Source organism: Cheilinus undulatus, linkage group 4 (assembly GCF_018320785.1).
Source record: "Cheilinus undulatus linkage group 4, ASM1832078v1, whole genome shotgun sequence".
In the NCBI taxonomy this organism is placed as follows: Eukaryota; Metazoa; Chordata; class Actinopteri; order Labriformes; family Labridae; genus Cheilinus; species Cheilinus undulatus.
Genome location: NC_054868.1, coordinates 28969836 through 28997582, shown reverse-complemented (window position 1 = coordinate 28997582; position 27747 = coordinate 28969836). Strand labels below are relative to the sequence as shown.

Sequence of the window (27747 nt, the reverse complement as noted above, 5' to 3'; positions counted from 1 at the left end):
GCCGCCTGCGTACATGGGTCATGCTGTAGACTACTTTCTTACCTTTATATAATTTGAACATAACAGGACTTATTTATCATCCTCTGTAATGATCACTAGTGTATTTTTGTACTTTGTCTTGTCAGCTGTGGTCTTGTCAGGTGTCTGCCCTTGTTTTGGGGACTTTTATGTGTGTTTTGTGTCAGTTTTATATGGGACAACAGATGGAAATTAGCGACTCGCTAAATCTGGTGCAACCATGTTTTCATTTACTTTGTATGAATGATCAATGTCATACACTGTCCCTTGATGAATAAATAAACTAAACTAAACTAAACCAAACTGCTAGGCCATCTGGGCGCCCAAACCAACTTTTTGATGATGTTCTAATTTACTGAGATGCCCCTGTATAAGCTATGAAACCTCACCCAAAGTCAACAAATATAAAACAAACACAACTTACAACGTGACCCATTCATATGAATGCAATTCCTTTCATTCAGTGCTTCAATGGTTTGAGTGTTTCCTGGATCTTCAATACACTACTTCCTTATGGTAGTCTTACATCACCACAGTCAACACAGCTTGACTGCTGGTCATGTTGCATCATTTTGTGGTCAAAGGCCCACCCCTGAGTGTATTGTTATATGCATATATGAACTGCAATACTGAAACTGTGCAGATGTCTTTTTGTTAAAAATCTTGACCTTTGTAAATGTCCCAATGAAACCATTATTTTTAAGAGTCTGCCAATTGTGATATTGTGTGTCAATGAAAGCAGGCTGTACAGTGAGGCAAATGCCATGTTATTGCATCAGTTTTTTAAATTGTAGTACAGTGAATAATAACGAGAAGTAGGGCCTCTCCCTCCCTTCCTCTGAATATAAAGAAATAATACTCCATCCAGTTCTTCAAAAAGAGGGATTTCTCTAAAACAGAATCCAAATGATCAGCACCATAAATACTATTTTTGCACTATGAGAGTGGTATGCTGTGGCCTGCTCATGTGAATCAATTAAAACACTGCAGAGTGTGAATATAAGCTGTCTTGGTACCACAGGCTTGAACAATTAAGACAAATATCTTAAAAGATTTTAAAAGATGACTTCTTGAAACAAAGACTTACCCAATACTCATCCACTGGCGCTGCATCAGAAACAAATCATAAAGAAAATAAAGACAAACACAAACAGAGCTGACATTACGCTGCAGCAAAATTATTAAGAGGTTCAAACTCTGCTGAACCAAACAAAAATAGGCCAATGTCACTGCATTCAACTTCAGTATGTTAGACTTTTTTAAAGGACACTCCACAGATTTTTGTCTCAGTCTGTCCAAACTCAACACATACGGTGTGAGTTCTCAAGTCTCCGAAGACCATTGGACTGTGTAGTATAAGCACATACTGTAAATCGTGCATGATGATTGGGCGTTGTAAGTGATTCAGTCGCACAGCATGAGCTGCCTTTCCTCCATGATTGTCGTAGAGTCGACCTAAAATCACGCAGTGTATGTCCGGCTTTAAATAGACCTAAGGGCTGCTTTGAGTGAGCAGGAGGCCGCATGTGGACCCCAGGCCACCTGTTCTACACAATGGCTCCTCATCCCACTCCAAACTCACTGTGAATTCCAAAACGCATGCTAAAGTGCCCTCTTGGGAGGCAAAACGCATGTTAAAATGCCCTCTTGGCAGGCAAAACGTGTGCTTGAGTGCCCTCAAGAGCCAAAACGCATGCTATAGTTCCCTCCTTAAAACCAAAACATACGTTAAAGTGCCCTCTTTGGAGCCAAAACGTGTGCTAAAGTGCCCTCCTGGTTGGCAAAACACACTAAACTGCCCTCTTGGGTGGAAAAAACACACTAAACTCCACAAGACCATTAGGACCAAGAAATACTATGAAACACTACTGTTGCAATGACATTTATGTTGGGCCCTTTTTTGATCTATATTGAGCCAGAACTATATCTCACAGAACCAGTTTGGCTTATCTGGTGCGAATATGGTGTTAAAATGCACTAGAATACAGGAAATGGCATCTACTTAATTGAAAATGTTCTAGGGGAAGACCCCCAGATCCCCTAGGGATTTATTTATTTATTTCTGTGTGTTCTTTGCAGTCCAGAATCTACACAGGTCTTGTGGATGCTGATCCTAACTACAAACTAACTTGAGTAGTCTGTCTAGTTAGTCTGTTTTAAGGCTATATAATGTGCCACTTGTATAACATATAAACATGTCTAAAGTTCTCTCGAAAACACACAAAACTTATTGCCCTCTTCAGTGGCGAGAATGCGCTGTATGTGCCCCTTTTTTTCTTTTCGCCCCCGCCCTTGAAAAAGTCTGTGCACGCCACTGCGTTCAGCACTATGAATATCGTATTTTTTCATTGTTGTATTATTTGTTTGTGATTATCATGTGTGAGAATGCAGGCAAAGGGGCGGGACTGAACGCACAGCCGGGGTAGGTGCGGTAGTGCGGCGTCTGATGCGCGCAGAGAGACGACATTCACAAGGCTGGACGGACACGCATCACAGAAACCGGAATGCACACAAAATGATGCGTCTACGAGCCGTGACAAGCTGCTTCTAGTGAAGAAAACAGAGAAACAGCAAACGCGACCACCGGAAGCTCCCCTGTCCAGATTGAAGCGCTCGCGCAGGCAGTGCATTTGCCGCAGGAATCATCCCGCCGATGCGCTTCAGCTGTGCATGAATCCCTCCGTTTGGTTTGCAGGTCCAGGACTAAACCGGGCGGCGTTGACGACTGTGTGTGGTGGATACCGATTGTGAGTGCACCTTATCTGCGTCTCCGCATACCCCTTTGGCACTTCCTCCAGGATGGCGTTAACGATCTGCACGAGATTTACCGACGAATATCAGCTGTTTGAAGAGCTGGGAAAGTAAGGGAGCATGTTTTTTAATCATCCGGCATCATCATCATCATCTCTGTATGAAATGTCAGCCTGTTATGTAATGGGCCGCCTGGCTTAAGGACGCGGATTCCGGGCTCTGTGTGTATGCGTTTTTTTGTATGTGTGCGGGTGCATGTGCGCGCGCTGCTGGTAGCCATGAAGCCTATGATGGCGGGGGGGGTGGCTAAATATGCTATCATGTATCATGCAGACCTGTGCAGTGTGGCATCCTGTTTGTTTTAATCCCACATCTGAACGCCCTGCTTACGTTCAGCGCTTACGAAAGAAGATGCCGAGGAGAGCGTGTCGTCATTTTGCCTCCATCCCGTGCAGCCGCCGATGTTGCATTTCGACCTTTGTGTGCCACAGGAGGGCGAGGAGCTCCCATGTTGTAAACTGAACGCAGTCGGGGTGTTTGAAATGGTGAGATTTGGAGACCCACCTCCCCCTCCCCTAAATCACCCCCTCCCCTTCCGCGTGACAGAAATACACACTCGGTAATGCGACAGCAGAGCATGTAGTTGGCGATGACACATTCCCCAGCCAAGCACCGAGCTGCGGTCAATTATCGGACACAGCCAGGGAATTCCTCACCCCTGGGAGAGGGACAGACAGGGTGATCCAGGTACAGGCGTGCACGCGTGCTGACGGACGCGTATTTGTACCATTGTGGTCATGTGTGGCTGCCTAACCTGCAGTCTGCCCAGCACCCTGTGGCCACTGAACATACTCACAGATTGCCTGCAGCCTGGGTTGACTTTCAGATGAAGCATAAGGAGAGAAAAAGAGATGAAAATGTTTGCCGTGTCCACTTAGCATTTCAACTGGAGGTGCTGATCACCCTCAGGCCTGTGTTCTTCCTGGGGAAGAAGAAATCTGTAAAGCCTTATTTATGGTCCCAGGCCATGTTCTTCTTACACCATATGCCATTAATAATGCAGCCATATTGCTTTTTTAGTACCTCTTAACTCACCTGATCTCTTTACTGTGAGCAGCACCATCTAACTCCAGACAGCCTTACAGCCGAGCAACTAATCTGGAGAATAACAATGTGACACAGTGTTGTCCACAATAATGGATAGATATTATTGCTTCAGTCGCAGACATGATTATTCATCTTGCTATTTCCAGAAGACTGTTAGCCAAATAAGATTTGAATGAGCATTCAAAGATGTAGCATATTCCCCTGCAGCTGAGTCATTTACATTCTCTCCAATGTGGGAGTCCTGAATGCATGTTTTAATAATAATAAAAAACTTAAAGGAGACCTTTGAAATATGTTTGTATGGCACAATCCATCCCTGTAAAGACTGAAACTGGATTTGTTGCTTTCTGTGTTATATTAATGTTGCACAGTTAACCTGTTTTAAGACTGCGCTCAGTTACCTGGCAACATTATTCCTACTTGCAAACCAGTATAATTCTGCTGATGTACCAAACTGAGTTGCATTTCAAAAGGTTTTCACTCAATCTAATGAAACAAGTCATTCAAATCTTATGATACAACTGTAGGGCTTGTTAAATGTAAACTGGGACTTAAGGATACATGAGCATCTCTATAATAAGGAAAATTCAGTACTCATAGAAATGGACTATTATTTTTGAGCATTTGCATCCTTTATATACCTTCATATTTTTGCTTGAATGGTCCAGGCAAGACCAGCAAAATGCTTTTCTTTCAAATGTTGCTCTACATATTTCAGAAATTTTACAGCAATCCAGAAACCACCTCATGAAAGTTAGATGCTGGAAACCCTAAACCCCATTTTAGCAGGTTTACTTTTACTTTACATATTCAAAAGGGCGGGAAATTCGCTGTGCTGTCCATACCACCTCAGCCGCTACACACTAAAAACTACAAGAGATAGTAGAGTAAAATTCTTATATAACATGTTATGCTATGATCATTTCCTTTGCCAAATCCCCTATAAATTAGAGGTAAGCTTTAGTTGCAAGCTGCTCACTCCAGAGGATGTTAGATAACACATAGGAATCACTGTATGCTCAGCAGCAGCTAGTGATTACATAGGCACAACGCTTCAGCTATTTCTCATATTGCAACTCTGATTCAACCAAATAAAATATTTCACAGTAACATCACGCATCAGTTGTCAGCCATTAGAGGCAGGGCCGGTGGAAGAACAGAGTTCATTTGAGGTAATGAGCGTCCTCTGCTTTGTCTCTCTAGTGTCTGTATGTAAGTGCTATTAACTGTCTGTGATGACTCTGATTTTGTCAGGAATGAGACACGATGAGAACAGATTTGATTTGAAAGAGAAGGCGTGCACAGACAGAGATGGTGCTGGAATAGAAAGCGGCTTGCATGGCTGCAGAGCCGAGCAGAGCTGAAGAGGACCACTCCGTGGCTGCATTTAGAGATGAGAGATGCAGCACTCTGCTCTTCTCTCAAATATAGCTGACCTAGTTTTTCCATCTTCATACATGTGCCTGATACACCAGAACCACACATGGCATGAACAATAGAAGGATGGTAGGCACACTGGTTGGTGTTTATGGTCTCATGCAGTGATGAGGACAGTGTGTACTGTGGATGAGTGGTGTGAGTGCTTTTTGTGTATGGCTTCACAGATACTGCTTTCATGGTTTTGTACAACTCACTGATGAAATGTCTGTTAAATATGCAGTTTTAGCTCAGCAGTGCATGTATTTACTGACATTTGAGGGCTGTTCCATGATGTGATGCTATGGAAACCAAACCAGTAGGACAATTAAGGACATTCTGATGTTTTATCTCTGACAGGGAACCATTTCTACTATCTCCTCTAAAACAGTGATGCAGAATACTCCTCCAAAATAGTGAAATTACAGAAATATATGTATTATCATTACATGTTCTTTAACAGCTGCTGGCTTTACTCACTCAGTATATAAATAAATGATTCTTCACCAAAAATCAAGATGTCAGCTCAGCTTGCTGCCTCTTTTGCTTTTCCCTGTCTGGTTAGAATTACCTGAAAATTCCAAACAATGAAAAAGAAACGGCTTGTTTTAATATTCAACCTTAGATTTGAAAATTATAGCTGTGGCCTGTAAACCTTGCAAAGCCAATGTATTGGCCTTATTCCATGTCTGTCATCAGGCAGACCATGTTGCAGAGTTTCAACTTGAAATGCTTGTTCCCTGTAAATGCCTGGACCAATCAGAGTCCTTTGAGGAGAGGGAGGCGGCAACTACGATGTGGTTTAGTTGTACTGCATACCAGTAAACAATAGCAACTGCCGAAAGGATTAGCTTGTAGTGTTAGTTTGGACTAGGGCTGGACAGTTAATTGAAAATAAGATTAAATCGCAATATGGCCTGCCGCAATTTTCAAATCGCAGAAGATGCATTATTTTGTTAAATGGAATTTGTGTCAAAACACCAGTTTAAAACTTTGTTTTGCAGCAGAGACATCATTCATTACAAATCATGCAATCATTTAAATGCCATTTTTTTTTAGAATAGTCTACAAAAAGATCCTAATTTCTTATTTTTTTAAAAAATATTTCTAATTAAATATGAGAATGAAATAAAGATGATCACTTCCTTCAACATAACAATTCATATCCAATTTGCATTATGAGTCAAAATCAACACAATAAGATATTTTTTCAAAATTGTTCAGTTCTCGTTTATTTTAATGTTGTATTGGTTGTAATACAATATTATCATTTATTGCTTGTGTTTGTTGGAAAATACATAAGAAGTGGAACTTAAAGAATAATCACATATAAAATTGCAAACACAATATTGGGGAAAAATATTGCAATTAGATTATTTTCCCAAATTCTCAGCCCTAGTCTGGACTAGACAACATTTCACTTACTGAAAATTATTCTTGGAGGAAAACATGCTTTTGCACTTCTCCTGTCCAGCTCCAGCAAAATTTTGATTACAAACTAGCTCCATGGATAGTGAACACTGATAACGGCTGCTTGGTTAGTTCACGCACGCAGTTAACTCACCTGGGATGGTGCACCCCTACAACCTCATGTATTGTCACTCTGATTGGCTGGTAATAAATGTGACAGAAAATTGCAATCACCCTCTGAGATATCTTTTTCTGAAAGGTCCTACCCTTCCCTAACACCATGTATGAATGATGTGAGATATATCCCATGCAAAAGATACTTGAAACAGTCCATCTGGCGTGTCAGGTTAAAGACCATTAAGAGAGATTATTTATTATAGTGGTAGGAGTATCTATACTAAAGTATTGATTTATTGATATTTACCAAGTACTCCTTTGGTATCAATCCCTTTAGCAAAGTATCGATACCAAATGAGTACTATAAAATACGTCTCACCACCGCCTCTCCGCCGAGTGCCTCCCTGCGTCTCTCTCTTCCAGACTGTTTTGGCTTTACTGCCAGTCACGTGAATTTGGAGACCAATCAAACATGCCTTACCTGCTCGTCCATGTCACATGGCTTTAAGGACCAATCGGACATGTCGATTCTGCTGTACCATGTGACTTTGAGGACCAATCATTAATGAGTAACAGATTTCAGCAACTCCACTCACTTGTGGATAAAGTCATTTTATAGTCTGTAATGTGAACCTGGCTGTCTTTCTCACTCAGTGTGGTCCCTAAGTAAATTTCAAAAATGTAAGAAAACATAAAAATACTGAGATCACATGCCAATACCATAAAATGTATAAAGACCAAATTATAGAAACATAACAAGATAAATATTATGATGAAAATCTTTGATGACTTGTATTTCTTACATTTTTGTTTCAGATAAGTGGGTATAGATGACTAACCCTACTATCTGAATTTAAAAAAAGAAAAGAAATTGGTTATGTTGTGGATATTTTAATTCTATATACAAGTTTGTGCATTGATTATAGTTTATTTATTTTATTGTTTTACCTGCTTAAACATCGTAATTTAATTGAATTTTCCCCCTAAATGAATTTCTGAATGACCTGTATATGCCTTTTTAACTGCCTGAAATGTGTAACTTTTGAAAGTTTGCCAAGTTTGCCCAATATTTTATTCTTTCTCCAAAAGTATCGGTATCAGTATCGATAAAATTACATCAAATAGTATCGGTATCGTATCGAATTAAAAAACACTGGTATCACCCATCTCTAATTTATTACTGACGTTTTCTAGCTTTGATTTTTCCTCTGCTAGAAGCTCACTGTTTCTTTTCTGCTTATCTAGAACAGCTGTTGCAAATAGCAGCTTAAAAATTTGATTTTGTTTTGAAGACTGAACGTGTTGATTTAGGGAGGCTAATGAATTATGGTATCAGTCCTATGAATTGAATATTGTTGATACTCTATACATGTATTGTAGGGATGTAACAGTATCAAAATCTAACTGTATGATGATACCTGGGTAACAAGTCCACACTATGACATTATTGCGGTATCATAAAAGCCTCCAAAATGCTCAATTTGCTTGTACAAAAAAATGACATCAGCATTTATTAACAGTTGCACTTTGAATATTACAATATGGGCAAAAAGTGCCAAAGGAGTGCATTAGGCTTTAAACATACTTTTACTTTGGCTGCAGCGTGTTTACTTACCTTCTAAAACCTTCGTTGTCACCACTAAAAAAAGCTGTATGTCTTTGCGGATATATTCACTGATCCACCTTGTGATCTGTTGAGCCATGGCGTTGTTGTGAGGAAATGGGATTGTGAACGTCTCCTTAAAAGTCTTTTGGCCTGGCTTGATTCTGCTCCTCACATCTTTGCGAACGATGATATATCAAGATGCTCCATGTATCACTTGTATTCCCCATCCAGTGTGTCACTGCAGTCTGGCAGTGTCTGCATATTGTTTTTTGTTTTGCCATAACCTTTTCTCTTCTCTCATTTTGTGACATGAGAAGCCCAAATCTTTCCACACAGATTTAAAAGTCACTGGAGCCTCTGCAATCTCAAAAACTTTTTATTGGGTTCTCCCTCACCAATCATGGCATCCACCACTTTTACACAGTTAAATCAGGGGGGGCAATGGTTACTGTAGTTCCCACTTCCTTCGCTCTATTTCACTAAAAAACTGTACTTTTTGCCCTGAAGACCTGTCCTTTCAACCTTGCCATTACCGTCAAGGCAAGTGCAAGACTTTTAGGAGCAAGATGACTTTCCAGTTGGGTTGACACTATGTGTCAGATTTTAGAACTTTAATACAATTATAGAAAAATCCAATGCAATACTGGTTTGATTCCATGGCGGCAAGAAAGGAGTCTCAAGCACCCAGTATTAGATATATTCTTGTTTTTAATTGACAAAAAATGCAGGTACCTCCTACACTCATTTTAAATGCTGCGCTTAGGAAGGCAGCATCCTGGTATGGAAACATTGCCAACAAATTTGTGCAGTTTACACAGTTAATTTTCCTTAAGCAGCCTTTGTTGAAGATATATCTAAAAATCTGTAGTTTTTTCTTAACCCTTAGAGGTCCACTGGCTATTTTGCCATTTTGTTATTTTTCCTTTGACAAAATAAACCACTCAGAAAATGTATACCATGCTCATGTTTGATATAATATTTTTCAGCACTACCTCAACTTTATGAAATGAAAACTATATATATTTTTAAGTTTAATTTAACTGTTATCTAAAACAATATATTGCCACTTTTAAAAAGAAATTACAATATTCTGAAAATATGAAAAAATACTAGTGCCAGTCCTGTACAGCATGGTCCACTGTCCCCTATGTGTAACATTAGTTTCTATATCAAATTAAAATGATCATATTTCCTGTTTTCCTTAACCTATTGAAATCAAACAAAAACTAAAGAAAAGATCATGCTTTCCATGCAAAGTGATTGCAATGCAAAATGTGGCTTTGTTTTCTTGCTGTCATGTGACAAAGTAGCACATGATGAAACCACGCCGGCATGATCATGGAGCACTTCTCCATACAGTGGATTATAAAAATAATGTAAACTGAACAATTCATCAGAGTTTCACATTTCCTGACAATCTTACTGGGGGTTCAATATTGAGGATGGTGCTGTAGCTGATAAGAATATGCGAGGTGATGATGATGATGATGATATAAATAATAAAGTTGTTGATGATGATGTTTTAAAAATATCATTTCCATACAATCTTTGCATTGCATCTGTGAACTTCCTGTCAGAACCTGTGTCCAATCAGACCTGAAGCTGTTTGTCTGCACTTGTTGATGTTTCTTCTTTTATAGATCCTTGCTTGTGTTGTGTTTACTGTATTTACAAAAGTTTCTTCTAAATTAAATTGTGAAATTGTAAAATTCAATCTTATACAAGATATTTACCAGTTTGGCTCTCTACTCAGGAAGATTTTCTGTTTCTGTTTATTTCAGGGGTGCATTCTCTGTGGTCAGGAGGTGTGTGAAGATCTCCTCTGGACAGGAATATGCTGCCAAAATCATCAACACCAAGAAGCTTTCCGCCAGAGGTATGACACACCAAAACACACATATGGAAACACACGAGCAGAAAACATGCCTCGAGTGTCACTGAGTTATGTGTGCATGAGCTGTGAACATCGCTGCCCCTGAAACAGGCATCGGAGCTCTAAGAGAGAACAAGTTTGTGTGTACATTTAAGTGAGAGGTTGAGAGACAGCAGGCACACAGGGGGGCAGAGGCTCATCTGGATTTTGGGTGATTAAGTTTTCTGTGTGTGCGCAGAGGTAAACAGCAGATATCTCACGATCCCCTTCACTTTTCATGCAGTGTTTTACTGTACATGTTCTCCCTTCTTTTTTCCTTGTTAATATCTGTCATTTATGCAAATGCTTGTCACACACAACCTTGTGTGTGTGTGTGTTCTGTATTGATTCAGGGCTCTGGCTGGTCTTGTCGTCCCATGGGCAGATCTCTCGCAAAGCCGACCCAGTTCTTTCACATCCGTCACTGTAATTGTAGCCGCTGGCCTGGTTGCCTTAGGCTTGGGACGCAAACACTCATAATCACACACACTAGCTAAAGCTCTAACACACACATATGTGCCTGCGCAAGCACACACATGACCCAGGAACCGCCAACAGCATATTCAGAATATTAACCAATGGTGTGTTGTCCCTGTGCTGTTCCTATTTCGCTTTGGCCAATGGCGTTTTTTTTCATGGCTTGCTTTCTGAGATAGCCCATGGCGGCTGTCATAACACACAAGGACTCAGACTTTTGTGGCTATGAGGGGAGCCACCGAGATAAATTATGATTTATTATATTTCACTGGAAATGACCTTGTCTGTTTATTTGCATCATTATGCAACTGCTTGTGGTTTTATAGTTATGATGCAAATACATGTTTTTAAAGTGTCCCTAACCTTTTTACTGTATTATTTCATCCTTTTTCTGATTTCATCCTCTAGATTTTACTTTTTGTGTTTTCCCTTCATCCTTTATTTTACATATACCCCCTTTTTTTTTTTTTTGGTCGAATACAAAGTATGTCATATTCTCACAGTTACGTCGACCCGCCCCCTCCTTCCTGCACAATTTCATCTCTCCTAATGCCTCACCATCACTGCCTGCCTTCTTTCCTCTGCCACTTTGCTTCTTATCTCCCCTTCTCTTCCTTTGGTGATGCTGCATCTCCATTCTTTCTGCTTTTTCTCCTCTCTCTCTTCCCAAAGCATCTGCTCTGCCTGCCTTCCTTTCTTCCACTAGTGTTGACCTATTGCTTTCTGTATACAGTGTTGGTAATAGACACCTCGGTAGGCAGATCAGTCTCCCACCATTTGCATGCAGTGACAGATTTTCCAAAAATACTGCAAAGGGTTATCTCACTGCTCATGCTGCTCATGCATGTGCATCTGTGGGTGCACGCGCTCTCTATTTCTCTCCCTTTTTTTCCTCTCTCTGTGTTTGTGTGTTTAGAGGTTTACATACCGGGCATGCTGGCGTGTCAGATATGGTCTTACCCTCTTTCCGCGATAAGCCCTAGAATTGCAACTCTGATTCCCTTCTCTCTGGCAGGATCATGACCTCCCCCCAACCCCACTCCATCACTGTGCGTGCGTGTGTTGATATGCAAGTGCATGTGCATGAGCACATGTGATTGGAAAGGGTTTAAGAACAAGATTGGTGGCTGGAAAGCAGGCAGATCAAGGCACTGAGTGTGTATCTATATGTGTCTGGTGTTTCTTGCTCTGCACACATGTGATAGACCTAGACACCAGTCAGTCAGTCACAGTCCTGCAATCTGCAGTCTTGATTATACAGCATTTCATTAAGAGCAGCAGATGAGTCGTGAATGAGAGAAAGCAGCAGCAGCAGAGAGAGAAAGATAATCAGTGACAAAAATAAGTCAACATAGAAGTGTGTTTGTTTGTGCTGTATCCCTCACAGCAGTTGAATATTTGTCCTCTCCCTTCATGCATGCGTCAGTGTCCTGTCACTATGACTCTGTCTGCTCGCTTTTGTCACTTTGTATTTGCCTGTGATGTGCTGTGTATGTGCAAATTTGTATGTGCTTGTGTGTGTAATCCCCCGTCTATTTTTGTGTGTGTCTGTGTACATGATTGTCATTGTTTGTATATGTATGCACTTGCCTTGTGCATAACTGTGTGACCCCTGCTTGTCACTTGTTTGTTTTTACTGTAAATCTAAAGAATATATTTTTTGTTGAAATCATATGAAAGACATGATGCCATGATTTTTTCCCCATTCTCTTTTACCAGTTTACAATGCCTATAATAAGTATACGTTCATTCATATTTTTTAAATCAATCATGATAATATAATTTTGATTTTTTTTTTTTGAAAAAAACAACAACAAAAAAATCCATCTTTAATGTCATAGGTAAACAGATTTTAACAACATACTGTCAATTAAATAAAAATATGTAATGTAAAATGAGTGACTGCATAAACATTCACCCCTTTCAAGTCAGTATTTAGGAGGTGCACCTTTGGCTGCAATCACAGCACTGAGTCTGTGTGGATAGGTCTCAGTCAGGATCATGGATTGGGTGGGAACAGCCACACATTCTCTATTGGATTGAGGTTGGGCTTTGACAGGGCAACTCCAAAATTTTCATGTTGTTGTCTTTAAACTATTTCTGTGTAGCTTTCACAACTTCTCCTAAGCCATATTTCTCTTGCAGACTGAACAAGATTTTCCTCCAGGATTTTTCTGTATTTTGCCTCATTCCTTTACCCTCCACCCTTGCAAGCCTTCCAGGGCTGGCTGCCGAGGAGCATCCCCACAGCATGATGCTGCCACTACCATACTTGCCATTCTTCCATAAAGCTTTGACTGGTGAAGAGTAAGAGAAACAGTTGTTTTATGCAGTCTTTCTCATCTCAGCTGCTGGAGATTGTAACTTCCTCAGTGTAGTAATAGGTGTCTTGGTGGCCTCTCTCACTAGTGTCCTTCTTGCACGGCCACTCAGTTTGTGAGGACGGCCTGATCTCGGCAGATTTAAACATGCCAAATTCTTTCCATTTCTTGATGATTGATTTAACTGAACTTTGAGGGATGTTCAGTGCCTTAATTTTTTTTTGTATTTTTTTTTTAACTTGTAGTGTTCTTTTGTCTTCATGGTGTAATGGTAGCCAGGAATACTGATTAAGCCGTGACTGGACCTTCCAGACACAGGTGTGTTTATACTGCAATCAGTTGATACACATTCACTGCACTCAGGTGATCCCCATTTCACTAAATGTGAGACTACTAGCGCCAGTTGGCTGGACCTCTGTTAAATTAGGTCAGTCACTTGGAAGAGGGTGAACATTCATGCAATCACTTACTTTACCTCACATATTTCTATTTAACTGACATTACTTTGTAGGGATCTGTTTTCACTTGACATTAAAAAAATGGTTTTGCAGCCATTTTCTTAATTTTTTTCTGCAACAAAGGTTCAAAGTGAGTGACTGTGGTAAAAAAAAAAAAAAAAAACAAGAGAAGATTATTTCTATTTAAAAAACAAACAGAAAAAGATTGAAACAGCAAAGTGTTATGATGTATTTCTTTCCCCACAAGGGATGCCACAATCTTCACAAACCCAACACTCTTTTGAGGAACTATCTCTTTAAGGGGATACACAATACAAGATAATCCTGCCAATTTTAGGCCTGATTCTCCCCTTTCAACCAAAGTTACTAAAGCTTTGTTACCTGGTGGTGCTAAAGATTATCCTGATGGATTTTTCCTCTTGTGTGAGGTGTTTTAAGGGTGATCTTTCCCTCTTAAATCTCATAGGGGGATGATTGGGGCTGCTCCTATTTGAAATTTTAAATGTTAAACTTGATAGCCCAAGAAAGGAAGCACAATAAACAAAGCTATGGCAATGATAGTAATCTTGATTTAAGATATTTGGCCCAGTTCTGATAGAACCGGCACTATACATAAGCTACATTTGAGCTAAACTCCACCAGTGGTAGACATTGTATATACTTTATTTAATAAATAAATGTGGACCAGTTCTTGTAAAACTACTGCTATACTATAGCTACATCTTAGCTAAACTCCAAACTGGTGGCAGCCACTGCTTTCAGCTTCCTGTAGCTACCATTTTCAGACCTGGCAAAATCATTTTAGATTACAGCTTTGCAAGACAAATTTGCCTTGTGCGACCATGGAATCTGGCCATGGTTCTTCTGAATTTATTTTGTTCTGCAATAGTGTTCTTTTTTTTTTTTTAATTCTCACCCTTCCTCATTATTAAAGGGGACACATTTTACTCTTTAAAGACAAATTTATATTGTTCTCAGAGGTCCCCAAAACATGCTTGTGTTTGCCTATGAAGTTTATTGCTGAAAAAACACTCCAGTGTTGGATTTATGCATGTCTAAAAAACCCCTCTGTTTCGGCCCTGCTCAGAACGAGCCGTTTCTGTCTCTGTGGCTTTAAATGTTAATGAGCTGCCTGACTCCTCCCCTGACCATGCCCCTCTCAGGAAATGGATGTGGCAGTCCTGATGTTACAGACACTTTTATCCAAAGTTTAGGACCTGACTGGTGTTTGAACCATCAATCTCCCAGACTGTAGCCAGCGGGGCAACCCGCTGAGCTATCCAGCATCTCAGCTGATAGCTGAGAGGATCAGTAGAGCACTTTCCTCCAAGAAGGGAAGGGCCAACCAAACCTGGGGGCGGGTGTTTACTCCCCATGTGAGGTCACTAGGGATATAATCTGAGAACAGCTTGTTTCAGCACACATTTTCTGAAAGGTGGAGAAAGAGAGGGAATGGATTTTTCTGGTACTTGAGGGGATTGTGGACAGGCCAGGGGCACATATTTTTGTTAGAAAAGCCTGAATAAGAGATTTTTGCATAATATGTCCCCTTTAATATCTAACTTGAAACTCATAATGGTCCTTTGCTGAAGAGTAGTTTTTAAAAACGTTTTTTGACAGTATGCTGTTAATGAATTGACTGACACCCACCCTGATGTTAGAATGCATCCAAAATGATCATATAGAAATACTCAGTCTTGTAGTTGACGGTCCTGTTCGCTTTTTTTTTTTTTAAGTACACAAAGAGCCACTGAGCCACTGATATAAATTCTTTTTCATAACCAAATGAAAACCCTATATATATATATATATATATATATATATATATATATATATATGCTTTAATTTGAATGTAAATGAATGTTATTGAAATGCCAGAGACCAGGATATCATTGATGTTGGTCCAGTCAACCGTGCTGTATGTGACTGTCCTTCACAGTGGACATTTTCTTTGGTACAAGGTGTGCACCATTGTTTATTTATTTAGAGGTGCCATGGCAACAGCAATGATAGCTGTTGCTTAGGTGCCAGTCTGCCTCAGTCTTTTGTATGTATTTATATAAAACAGATTTTTCTTATTTCCCTCATGTTCTTGTCCCTCAATAGTCAAGATAAAGATTTGTCCTCCCACCTGCTTTCCCTTGCCCCCATAACGCCTCCATTCCTGGTTCCTCCAGTGCGACTGTGTCTGTGTTTTGCCAATCTTTGAAGTAAAGGAAGGGAGGAGTGGGGGAGATGTGGCTGTGGGAGAGGGAGAGACAGAGGAGTGGGGTAGGAAAGAAAGGAGGGATCAGTGGGAAGAAGGGGGGGGATCACATGACTCACTGGGTACTGGGCTATAAATAGATCTTGGTCATTCTCGCACTCTGGGTGTCTCTTTCCAGCTCTCTTTCACACACAAACACACACAGGCGCACATAAACACAAAGATGTGCACAAACATGCACAGAATTGACTATTGAAATTCCACAGAATTTGCAGAGACAGGTTTTTGGTTTCAGCTGATGCTCATATGTTGCTAACCAGAGCGCTGTTTAGCCCCAAACTGATATTATGGTTGTTTGTGTGCATCTAAGTGAGGGCATGTTTTCATCTGTCAAATATTTAAATGCAAAATTGTTAAGGCTGAAAATGATTGGAATTTGTTTTCAGCATGGACAAGAAGAAACACAAGCATATTAAAACAGCACTGACAGCGCATTTACAGTTTAACAAACAAACAAAAAAAAAAAAACAGTAAATAAAAGGAAAACAGCACAATGCAACTCTGTATGTCATTTTACTGCAATCCCACATGTAGGAGCTCAAAACAGTAGTTAAAAAGTGAAATCATATGCCTGTAAACATAAAACAGAAGGATTGCATTGGTGTAATTGAACATTTCATTTACTTGCTACCATTGATGACATGCACTGAGATGCTTGTCAGCTTTTTTTGCCTCAATCCCGCTGCCCCCTCCTGAGCAGTCCGTTTAAGGTGGTTTCTACAGGCGTATGTCTTAATAAAGTAGGCTGCAACAGTGCTACTTCCATGTTTGTGTTTTTATATCGATTTATATGTTGGCATTTCCACCATAGGCAACTAAAATGGTCACTTGCAGCGTGTGCAAAGTTCTGCAAAAGGCAGCTAACGCTCCCAGAGCTCTTTGGGTAGTACTGTCTTCTTTGTTGACCTGATGGCTACCACACCTGTTGTTATGCAGCAGGTCCTGTCAGTATGATAACAGCCTGGCTAAGCAACAACTACTTTGACCAGAGGTGCATTAGTGATATTTGACTGACTAAAACAGAAACCACCTTTGCAACAGCACTGACTGACATTTATATAGACAAATCAGTGTTGTAAGCATGGTTAATAGTTTTGGCAGTTTGACACAAGGACATTTGAAAACATGTTAGTACTCTAAAGATATTTGTTGGGATTTGGGACAAAGTGCTTGAAAACAGGACAGTTCTAGTAAAACTGTGTAGGTACTGGATATGCTCAGGTGTCAGATCTGCTCTGGGTTCTGGTTATGCTGTCAGTGGTACGCAGTATGTTTGGCTTTACATTTTTATGATGCTGTAGCACACTGTGGTTGATCTGAGAGTTAGCTGATATATAATTCATTTGTAATGAGGTCCTTTTATATGTAATGTGAGGTTTAATGTAATTTTTCTGTCTTTTACTGAGATTGGGGTGGCAGGGGTCTCTGTCTTTGATTAAAAATATCTGAAGATGTAGTTTTCGACTTAAATATATTTGGTCTAATACAGTGGTTCTCAACTGGTTAAGCCTCAGAACCCACCAGTGTCTTCAATGTCAAGTGATGACCCAAATAAAATAAAATATAAAAAACTGAGTTTTATTTAATGAATAGTGTTGAGACAGGACATAACTTACATATTTTACACCCCATTTCCCCACAATTACATGTTATTTTTTCCAATTTATAGAGGTCTTGAGGAATTACTTCAACATCATGGGAAAAGCAGCTTTGTTGTTACAAAAAGGACATAAATGAACTGAAATACATATAATAATATAACATGGATGGATGCATGTTCACTTAAGACTGCAGTACTTTACAGACCTTTTGCCACCACTTTTTTCAGTCACACATTGGTGAACCACTGAAACAACTCCGCAACCCACTTTTTGATCCTGACCCACCAGTTGAGAACCACAGATTGAATTAATACTACTTCCAAACTGTAATAAGGCTTTTATGTATTATGTATACCATTAATTATTTATTGAATAGATAAACAAGATATCCATTTTTGTATTCAAATTCAAAAAGACTTTATTTGCACTGGAAAGAAAAGCAAATATGAAATAAAAGCAAACAAATCTTGGGGCTTGGTGAGCACATCTTGCAAGACCCACAAAGCCTCTCACAAGTTCTAATCACTAAGTAATGCAGTATTTCAGAGGACAAAAATTCTCCGTGCTGGTTCAGGCTGTTCTGGTTTGTCTGGCGTGTCGATCTGAGGACCCTTGTAAAATGCAGTAAAAATCAACCTCTCTAAACAGTGTTACATTGTCATTTTAATGTAGAGCCAATCATAAAATAATAAGCAGGCGCAGGACCCTGAGCAGATCTGACACTCCAGCACATCTGGCTCCTGCACCGGGACATATGGCCACTCTTACATTTCATCAGCAAGTAGCAAAGCAGATCTGACCTCTTCTTAAGCCCCAGCCTCCAGAGCCACAAGCCAATCGCACTTGTAGACCTCCATGGAAAAGCATTAGAAATGTTGATTTTCTCACAGTTTTATTAACAGTTATACAGTTATTACTAAGAAAAATGGTCAAATAATGTCCTAGAGGTAAAGGCAACACTGATAATCACATAAAACAGCAAAGTGTCTCTTTTGGATGGTTAGCTCAACCTAAAGATCAACAAGGATGACTACATTTGTGTGCGATGCATGACTGTAGAATCGTCTGGCAAAGCAGCCATCAGCGTTCTCATGATAAAACTTCCCCTTCTTTAAATTTCTAGATAATGTAAGCTGTGATCAAAACTGTATATCTTGCACTTTTGACATGTCTGTATTTGGAAATGAGCTATGTAGTGAACAGTTAAGGGTAATGGAGGAAGTAAGGGTGTTTTTAATACCGAGTCATTCTGTCTCTTCTTCATCATCTGTATGTCGTCTTACTCACCCCTCCTCCCCCAACGATGCTCTCCTCCCTGTCCTACCTCACACATTCACTTTCAGGTCATGACTCTCCTAGTTTAACCAGTTTTAGTCTGTGCAATAAGTTTGGGGTATTTTTTTAGCATCAAGACATTATGTCACTTAAACACTCATGAATCAGCTTGAATTCACTGGTATTAAGACGATAGATGAGGAAAAAAGTGTCTTCTTTGGATTTTTTGAAAAAATTTTTAAGTGGCATTGTGTCATCAAAATCTGATCACAAGGAGAGCTTTTTAAGAAGCTACAATTCAAAAGACATCATGACAGTAACTCTAATATCTAACAAGATATATAAACATTGATAAAGCATGAAGTTTCAGGAGGTTTTTCTACAAAAATCTCAAAGTTCCAGCTTTCCAGTACTCCTATTGTGCAACAATGTTCTAGTTTTAGACCAAAACCCAAAGCAGAGGGTGAAGATATTTTCTGGCACACCTAGCATGAGTAGGCGTGGGATGAAGTGAAGCTGCAGAACATCTCGCTCTTACTTTTTAAAATGTTATTTCTTTCTCCACCATTATGTAAAAAAAGGAATGGATGGAAAAGTTCAGGTCATATCTACGTGGAGATTTTGAAAGGTTTCTATTTGAGCAACAACCTGTTCTAAGTCTGTACACTTTGATACAGAACATGAGCACATAATTACACAGCTAGTTGGAATAACCAATGCAGTGCACTGATAAGCCTGTGCTAGTTGCTATGCTACCAATACGCTCCATGGTTTCTTTGTTACGAGCTAAAAGTATCATTTTGTTCTGTGATTATGGATACAGTATTTTAAGACTCTGATGCTCCTCCTGATGCTTTTATTTCTACTGCAGCTGCTGACATCATAATACAAGACACCACAGAACAGTATGGAGTCACTGCATCTGTGTTTTTTCATGTCCATTTTGAAGTATGTAGTGCATATTCATATCTTCCCCGGATGACCAATATAACATTACACCAGTAAAAGTTGATAAGTCTATGTCTGTGGGGCTGCATTATGCTGGATGAGATAAAGGCAGACATTATACTGCACATTATTAGCCTTTCAGCTATCCCCAAAGGGCAACTTTATCTTTGACACCAGCCACCTTTTGTTTCTCCTCAGAAGAGAAGGCAAGAAAGTTATCTGTCTCATACTTCTTCCTCTTTTGGAGAGCAGCAGAGGGTGACGGTGTCTCAGCGGCCTGCATGATTTCATTAAAGCTTCAGGTTCTGCAGGATGAAGAAATGAACCGTATGGCTGCATGGCTGTGGGGTAAAGAGGGTGTTATTGACCTTAGTACATCTTTTCAATTAGAGCTCTTCATAAAACCTAATGCAGAACCTTTTAAGCACACAAATGAGGATTGTGGGTCAGTTTACATGAATCAGGGAAATACTTTAACCCAAAGTTATTTGTTATCAATAAAATATTCAAATGTTTGAAGAGATTCCTTTTGTTATGCCTATCAAAAATTCCCCAAAGAAAGGCATTTGGTCACAGCATCACTGCATTTAACAAGGTTTCTCCAGTCAAACTTGACTTTTTTTGCTTTAAATATTCTAGAGATGCACTGATTGTGAAAATTAGAGCTGGTACAGATGTTTGAATATCAGTCCAGCTGATTGTTGATGTTACTGATGCATTATGATGTTTTTTTTTTTTTACCATTTCTTTTGGTGTAACACTCCCACTATGCCAATGTTTTCTCTTGACAGTTGTGTAGAGCAGTGGTTTTCAAATGATCCAGCCGTAGGACCCACAACCTGCTGTAATGTGAAGTAGGGACCCACATTTCTGATTTATATGAAATTAATTCAACAAAAAATGCTGAAATTTGGACCTTGGAAGGAACACAACAGAAGGCTGAACAAAGAGACTGGCTAACACTTTTGGAGGGAACACATGCAAACATTTCATTTCACTGTGTTTCACCATTATAACACATTTTGGTGTTTTTTTTTTGAAAGGTGACAAGACATTTACAAATTATCGTACAAAAACTAACCTTCTAAAAAATATTTCCATATAAAATAACATGAAAATGTCAAAAAAAAAACAATCAGAATTTACTAATTTTCCTGCACAATAAAGTTGCAACATCAGAGATATTTTGCCTTTTCTTTTCCTGAAACCAGTTTGCGACCAACTGAAAACAGCCCCGCGGCCCACTTTTGGGTCCCGACCCACCAGTTGAGAACCACTGGTCTAGAGCTCAGTTGAGACTAAATATTCATGATGCAACTAGATGACTGAAGAACATTGCTGAGGACCATTGCAGCTGTTTGAACTGTGCTGCCATGGCTTGAATCAGGGTGCGGATGACATTTCCTGGGTATCAGATTCAAATCGCAAATCATCCTTTTTGGACAATGCAAGCAGATAAATAGGAAATGGGAAATGAGAATCTTGTTTTTAGAGAATATAAAGGCCAACAAATATTTGTTGAGAGTACAATATTTTATTCAATAAATTCTGCGAATTTTGATCTGCTCTATCTTTCTTTAACTTTTCATTCAAATATTAGCCTTATAAACACTAATGTACTGTCCATCAGCTGTGCATGTAAGCAGGATGTGTAGTCCTACATGGGCTATACAAACTTACACATTAGAGATTCAGTGCTTTAGAGGATAAATTTGTCAGTGAAAAACTATCACTCTCTGCCGAAATCTTGCCTGTTGTTACACATTATCAAGATGATAATGATAAAATGAAAAATAGTTTGTGAACAAAACTGTCCTCCTTGTGGAGATAACTTCACTGCAAAGTAAAGTAAGAAATGAATCACTTCAAATTGAGTGACATAAGTGAATAGGGCAGAGTGGCTGACATGACATGACAAGGAACCAAAGGATGTTGATATTGGTTCATGCCACATTATTTGCGGATGGCTGATTTTTATCAACATGGTTAATGTTTGCTGTTTCCAATACTAAACTGATGCACTGGGACATTCTTAGTGAATTATTTTTGTTACAATGTACTGTCGAAATTGTTTACATAAATACCAGCCAGTGTGTAGAGTGTGTCTTTACAAAAACAATGTGTTTCACTAGGGCTGAAAGCATTGATACATTAATTACAATGATAATAGTAAACACTTTGTGCATTCATTTTTTGAAATCACATTAATCCCATGCTTTGTTGTCACCTACAGCACACCAATTGGTTTAGACACTGCAGGGTCTCCCTGCAGCCACAGTGATGTACTAGTACAATGAGTCGACCACTGCCCTTTAAAAGGAACCCTGCATGATCAGACAAGTTCATCTTGTTGGATAGATATTTGTATCTCTCATATGTATATTGAACAAAAAACCCTCAATAGATATCTTAGATATCTGCAATTTGAGTAAATTTGAGCTCATAAACTCACCAGGAGGCTGCCATATTTTAGTCCGCATTTGTACTGTTACATCACTTAGCCTCAGCAGCCCTCGCCTTTCCTTTGCTTTAACCGTTTTTTTCAGACCGGCAGCCAGAGTTAGGGCTGCATCTCAGAGGCGCTGCAGTAGACATGTGCAAAGAGAATTTTGAGATTTAAGGTGTCGTCTGTGTTTTCCTTGCAACACCAGCGGTTATCGGTCAAACACAGAGCCATCTTTACCTTGTTGTAGCAAATATTTAGTTCACATCGGCAGAATATGTTTGAAATCAGTTTCTTGATGACTTGATGAAGGCCACGAGCTAAAATGTGTCTGTTTAATAAAGTTGTTCCCCAAACTTCTACTGTTTATGAAGCTGTCAGTTTCCACACGGTTCAAAATGTTGCAGGTAAAGATAAACACAGTATGAAAACACTTCCTGTTTGTTCTTTTCAAAGTTAAAGCCCAATTTAGCATTTCTTTGGAGAAACTCCCTTCGTTTGTACACAATGCTTTTATTTTGAAAAGCTACCAGCACTATACACTGAATCCAGTCACTTCTAGGAAGGATTGTTGAGGTAAAACTTAGAAGGAATGACAGAGCTTTGACAACAGGGAGACAGAGCCAACATGCAGTAAACTCATGTCTGTATGAAAGCTGTTATGACAGAAACAGCTACAAGCAGCAAAACTGTCTGAAAAAACAGTCACTGCATAGCAACGGCGAGGAGTGCTCTGGCTAAGTGACATCACAGTACCAGTGTTTTTAATGTATTATTTAACCTGAAAAAGCTAACAGATAGCTCAGTGGACAACTATAAAGTCACCTCTACCTTGTGTCATCAAACATTTACCTTTTTTACTGTTCCCTTGTTTTCTTTTCAATCCATAACAAAGAGTTTTGATCTCAAAAGTTCTGTATTTCTTTCAAAATAAAAGCAGGTATGTATCTTCACGGGAAGTCAGTTATCCTTAGTTTAAGACAGTACGAAATGATAATCTATTCTAAATGGTGTTAAAATAGGGGGATTTCAAAATAGGCTAGAAAGTGAAGATTAATCCTGATTAACTATGGAAAATCTGGGATCAATTGTGATTAAAAATCTTAATAGATGATAGCTCTAATTTTAACCCTTTCCTGTAGAACTCAAAATACAGCTAACATAAAATATAGCTTTCCCATTACACAGAAAAGGCAAGCAGAATTTCTGCCTCGTAGGTGTTATTGATGACAAACTGAGTGTATCTCTCAACTGGTGTCAAACAAAGGACTTGACAATCAAAAGTTGTTGTTTTTTTTGCACAGAATATTCTACCTGTTTGTAATTTATTTCCACTTTTATCTTAAGAAGATATAGAATCTGATTTTTTTTCCACAAATGTGTCATTACATTCCCAGAATGATAGCTTCTTACATTATTAAAGACCTCTAATTGAATGTTAAAAGCCTTCTGTGAAAGGTTACTCGATTAATTCCAGGTCACACTGCCATTAGGAGACAATTAATTAGCCTACCATTTAACAACAGAAGTGATGGCACAGACATTAACTGCAGGTCTACATGCAGTGCTTGGAAAAAATGAATACTAAGATGAGACTCCAGTTATCAAAGTAGTATGTTATTCCAAACTACTTAAAAAAAATATTTGTTATGCAAAATTAAACAGTCAGAAAAATATAATAAATAGAGAATGAATGGGAACAGATTATGTAGCAAACAATAAAGTAAGATAAAAATCTGATGACCACTGTAAATGAATCCATCATAGGAAAAAGCTGAGAATAGAGAGATTTTAAAATTTTCTATGAAAAATAACACATTTTTGTCCATTTAAATGTTTTTGTGTATTTAACCCCTTCCCACTGTCTGTTTTGTTCTGTCTTTATTGCTCCATCTCTGTCTCCCTCCGTTTTTTTCCCCTCTGTCTGTCTTTGTCTGCCTATATGTCTTCTTGGTCTGTCTCTGAGTCTGGTGTTATTAGACTTACAGGATGTCAAATGACAAAAAGGCAAAGAAAACACACAAACACAGTCATGCACACAGAGCAGTACACTATACTGCAGTGCGGTTGCTGGCGCGACACATCAAACCTGAAAGATAGAAGCAGCAGACAGAGAGACAGAGACAGTTTGTCTGGGGTGAGTTCGGACTTGAATGTGGCTCTTCTTGGTAAAACAGCATCATAAGTTGATGACAGGAACAAACGCCTTCAAAAGAAAAGTTGGTTGCTTGTTGATGCTGCCTCTCTGAGGTAGGAAATTTACCATGAAAAATAAAACAACAAGTTTCTGAGAGAGAGTAATTAATAGTTATACTAATGTTAGCATTCTGAGTCATTTGTTTAAAAATTGTGCAAATCTTGCATTTATTTTTTCCTATTAAAAATGACCATTAGAACAGCGTCAACAACACACGGATACATCTAAAAAATATGGTACACACATTTCCATACATATGCACATATGTGCTTTCTTCAGCATTGCTCTAAAGTTGTGTGACTCAGTACAGACTCAGTAACTGTAGATTTGAAACTATACGATAATAGGAAGATATAGGAAGCTCCACTAATCCAAGGCTTGCTGTCCACTAACCAACTAAGATGTAATTGACAACTGGACTTCCCTAAATATGGCGCCAAGTGTGAAATCCTAATCTGGGCAGCACAGAGGCTACATACTTGCAATGCTGCATGCCAAGAAACAGATTGTTTTAGGTCAGGTGTCTGATAGACGGCTCAGCAGCTGACAGAGATACAGCTGTGTCCCTGTGTGACTCTGCTCCTTCCACCTTAAGCTCAGAGCTCTGCACTTCAGTTGTAAAATATTCAGGATGTGTCATTTTAAATGCAGTCAGGCTGTAATTTAAGAATGTAGTATTCCACTACCACAGCAATCTTAGTGACATTTTTTGGATCGCCACAGAAAGAAAAGGCTGTCATTTATAACACGTACGTACATATGCTGATCTTGCCACCAGGGGGCTCTCAATCAAAACAATAACAAAAGATGACAAGTTCTGCTTACTTCAGGATTCTGTTCAATAAAAACGACACCCCATTGGTGTAATAGACAGTAAACCACCAATGTTTTTTCATGGATTACTTCTGGTTGAGAGTAATCGTAGTCTATACTAAGGTACTAAGGTACTTACTCACTGCAATTTAGTGCCAGTTTGACCTCTTGTCAGACTTAATCTTTAAACTTTTTCTCGCTGCTGTGAGTTTCGATATCTGCCATTATCATGCTGCACTCTTGCTCTTCTTTTATTATGCTGTAAACCTCTCCTTTGGTCATAAAATAATGGCCGAGTGAGTCAAATTGGCAAGGAACCTTGGTTCAGTACTGCTCCGACTCCTGATGGCCATCATCCAGGCCTGTGCCAGGCTCATGCCCCATCTCTCCAGGTATCTTCCCAGCTGACCGCTTTACGACACTCGCAGCCACCCCTGGTGTCTAGACGAGCCCACGGGGTCCTGGGCACCCAGCATGCACTGAGCTGGATCAGGCCTGGGAAAGCACGCCAGGTGCATGTAAAAGCACAGCTGCGGTTCCCCGTATCAGGAAGCTGACACTTCCCATCCCCGCTCTCATGAGCATGTCAGTATTAGACAGAGGGTCTTGCCGGCGATACCCAAAATGAGCAGAAGAGAAGGCACCTCTGGCTTTCAGTCAACATCCAGGCCTCACTAGAGAATAGTAAGGGTCAATCCCAATTCTACCCCTTAGATCCTTCCCCTTGGTTTTGCGCAATCACGTCAGGTGAAGGGGTATCCCAATTCTCTTTTGAATCGAGGGCTAGGGCCAAGGGCCAAGGGCTACATAGCCCTTGAAACGAAAATCTTTAGCTGCTAGGGATATTAGTTTATTGTATTTTCGGTTTGTACACTTGTAAACAAGGGCTAATAACTGTATAAATAAAGCGAGAAGATCAACATGGAGATCCACAGTATGAACGAGATGGTCGAAGCTTTATTGTTACCTCTGATGACACACTGTTTATCGATAATGTGTGATGATGAACAGTAATCAAGTGGCGTCTCATTTCTTAAGGAAAGGTTTTCACCCCTTACCACTCTGTTTCAAGGGGAAAAGGGAAGGAGTAAACAAAGGGTACGGGCTGAGGAAGGGGTTAAGGGGTAGAAATGGGATTGGCCCTAAGACCGTGAGGACCAAGAACTAAAAGACTCTGATTTCTGTCTGTCATTGACTGCTTCTCAACTGTTTGGAGCACCAGATTTTTAAAAATTTATATTTGGTTAATTTGATAGTTATGTAACATGAGATCTACCCTAAAGACTTTGTCATATGTTGTTGGCATACAAAAGGAAAAGGACCATTCTTTCTCCATAAAGCTAGGTAAACAGCCTTCATCATGTTTTTTGTTTTTTAATAAAGACTTACATTAATTCGACACACCAGGAAACACCTTATTTCCTGTAGATTTGGTCATGGTTGCAAGTTTGACTTCCAATAAGAATAGTCATTCTCTGCAACACAGAGCAACATACATCAGCTGTTTTTAGACATAGAGCAGATCAAGCCAAAAAAGGTCCAGACAGTCCTGAATAAGAACAGCTGACCAGGGGAGCTTAAAATTTGTCTGCACAATTACATCTGCCTCACATTATGTTGAACTGCTGCTGTCAGTTTTAACTGCGTAAGCAAAAAACATCCCACCAGTGTCTGTGGCAGGAGGGCTCAGGCCTGCACACACACACAGATAGGTTGGAGTTAAGTATTGTTGTCAGCCAGTCACAGCCCATTGTTGTCAATCTGAGACTTTCAGAGAGGCACGCAGATTCCAGAGCCGACTGCAGCAGGGGGGAGGTGTAAATCAGTGATTTTTTTAGCCTGTTAAAAAATGAAAATGCTCTGTCAGACTCTCAGACATATTTTCACAATGTGGCCACTTTTGTGCACCCATTCTGAAGGCTTTTGTATATTATAAATGTGAACAAAATGGGCTATATTTAACCAAAAATATATGAGCACAGTATGGCCGGATAAATGCCACAAAGAAAAGACCAAGCAGCACTTCTTAAACATGAGCAAACTGCAACAAACAAAAATTATAGTATTATTTCTAGTCCTTAAAAGTACTAATAAAGTCATCCAATTTTTCCAAGCTTGCAGAGCTTTTTGCAGCCTCTGCTGCTCAGACATCATATCATGGAGGCTACAAGGGATAGTTTCTAAATTAACTAAGTATAGAAGAAAGAATCCAAATAAAAGCAACAAACTCATCTGTTATGCATCTTAGGATTCTGTTGCAACTTAGCTTTATTTTTCCTTCTTCTTTCTGCACTAATATCATGTCTACACTGTTTGCTCTATGTGGTCAGGGACCTATGGTGCCCATTTTTACATATTACGAAGATTTGTTCTTTCTTGTCTGTAGTTTGGAGTTAATAGATAGTTTTGTGTGAACTCTTGATGTCAGCCATTTGCATGCAAGGCTGGTTTCACTGCGGAGGAGAGGAGAGGCCTGACGCTCTGATTGGTGCAGGAGTTGCTAGACAACAGATGTCCAGCCGGCTGGAAGGTGGAGGACTACCTGTGGAGGAGGGAGAGAGAGGGGGGAGACGGTGGGAGAGTGAAAGAAAAGTGGAGGTCAGAAATGATG

The 27747-nt window shown here is 39.5% G+C and overlaps 1 protein-coding gene across 18 annotated transcripts in view; it reads left to right on the top strand.

The window, feature by feature from the left end:
* The first annotated feature begins 2430 nt into the window (after positions 1-2430).
* Positions 2431-27747, top strand: part of camk2d2 (calcium/calmodulin-dependent protein kinase (CaM kinase) II delta 2) — a 69423-nt gene continuing 44106 nt past the window's right edge. For all 18 annotated transcript variants that reach the window (XR_005991829.1, XR_005991827.1, XR_005991825.1 and 15 more), the window contains exons 1-2: positions 2431-2879; positions 10207-10301. Coding sequence is in view for 6 of the 18 variants with exons in the window: in XM_041785990.1 (XP_041641924.1) it covers positions 2818-2879; positions 10207-10301 (157 nt within the window). In the remaining 12 variants the exon portion in view is untranslated. The remainder of the gene's footprint in view (positions 2880-10206; positions 10302-27747) is intronic.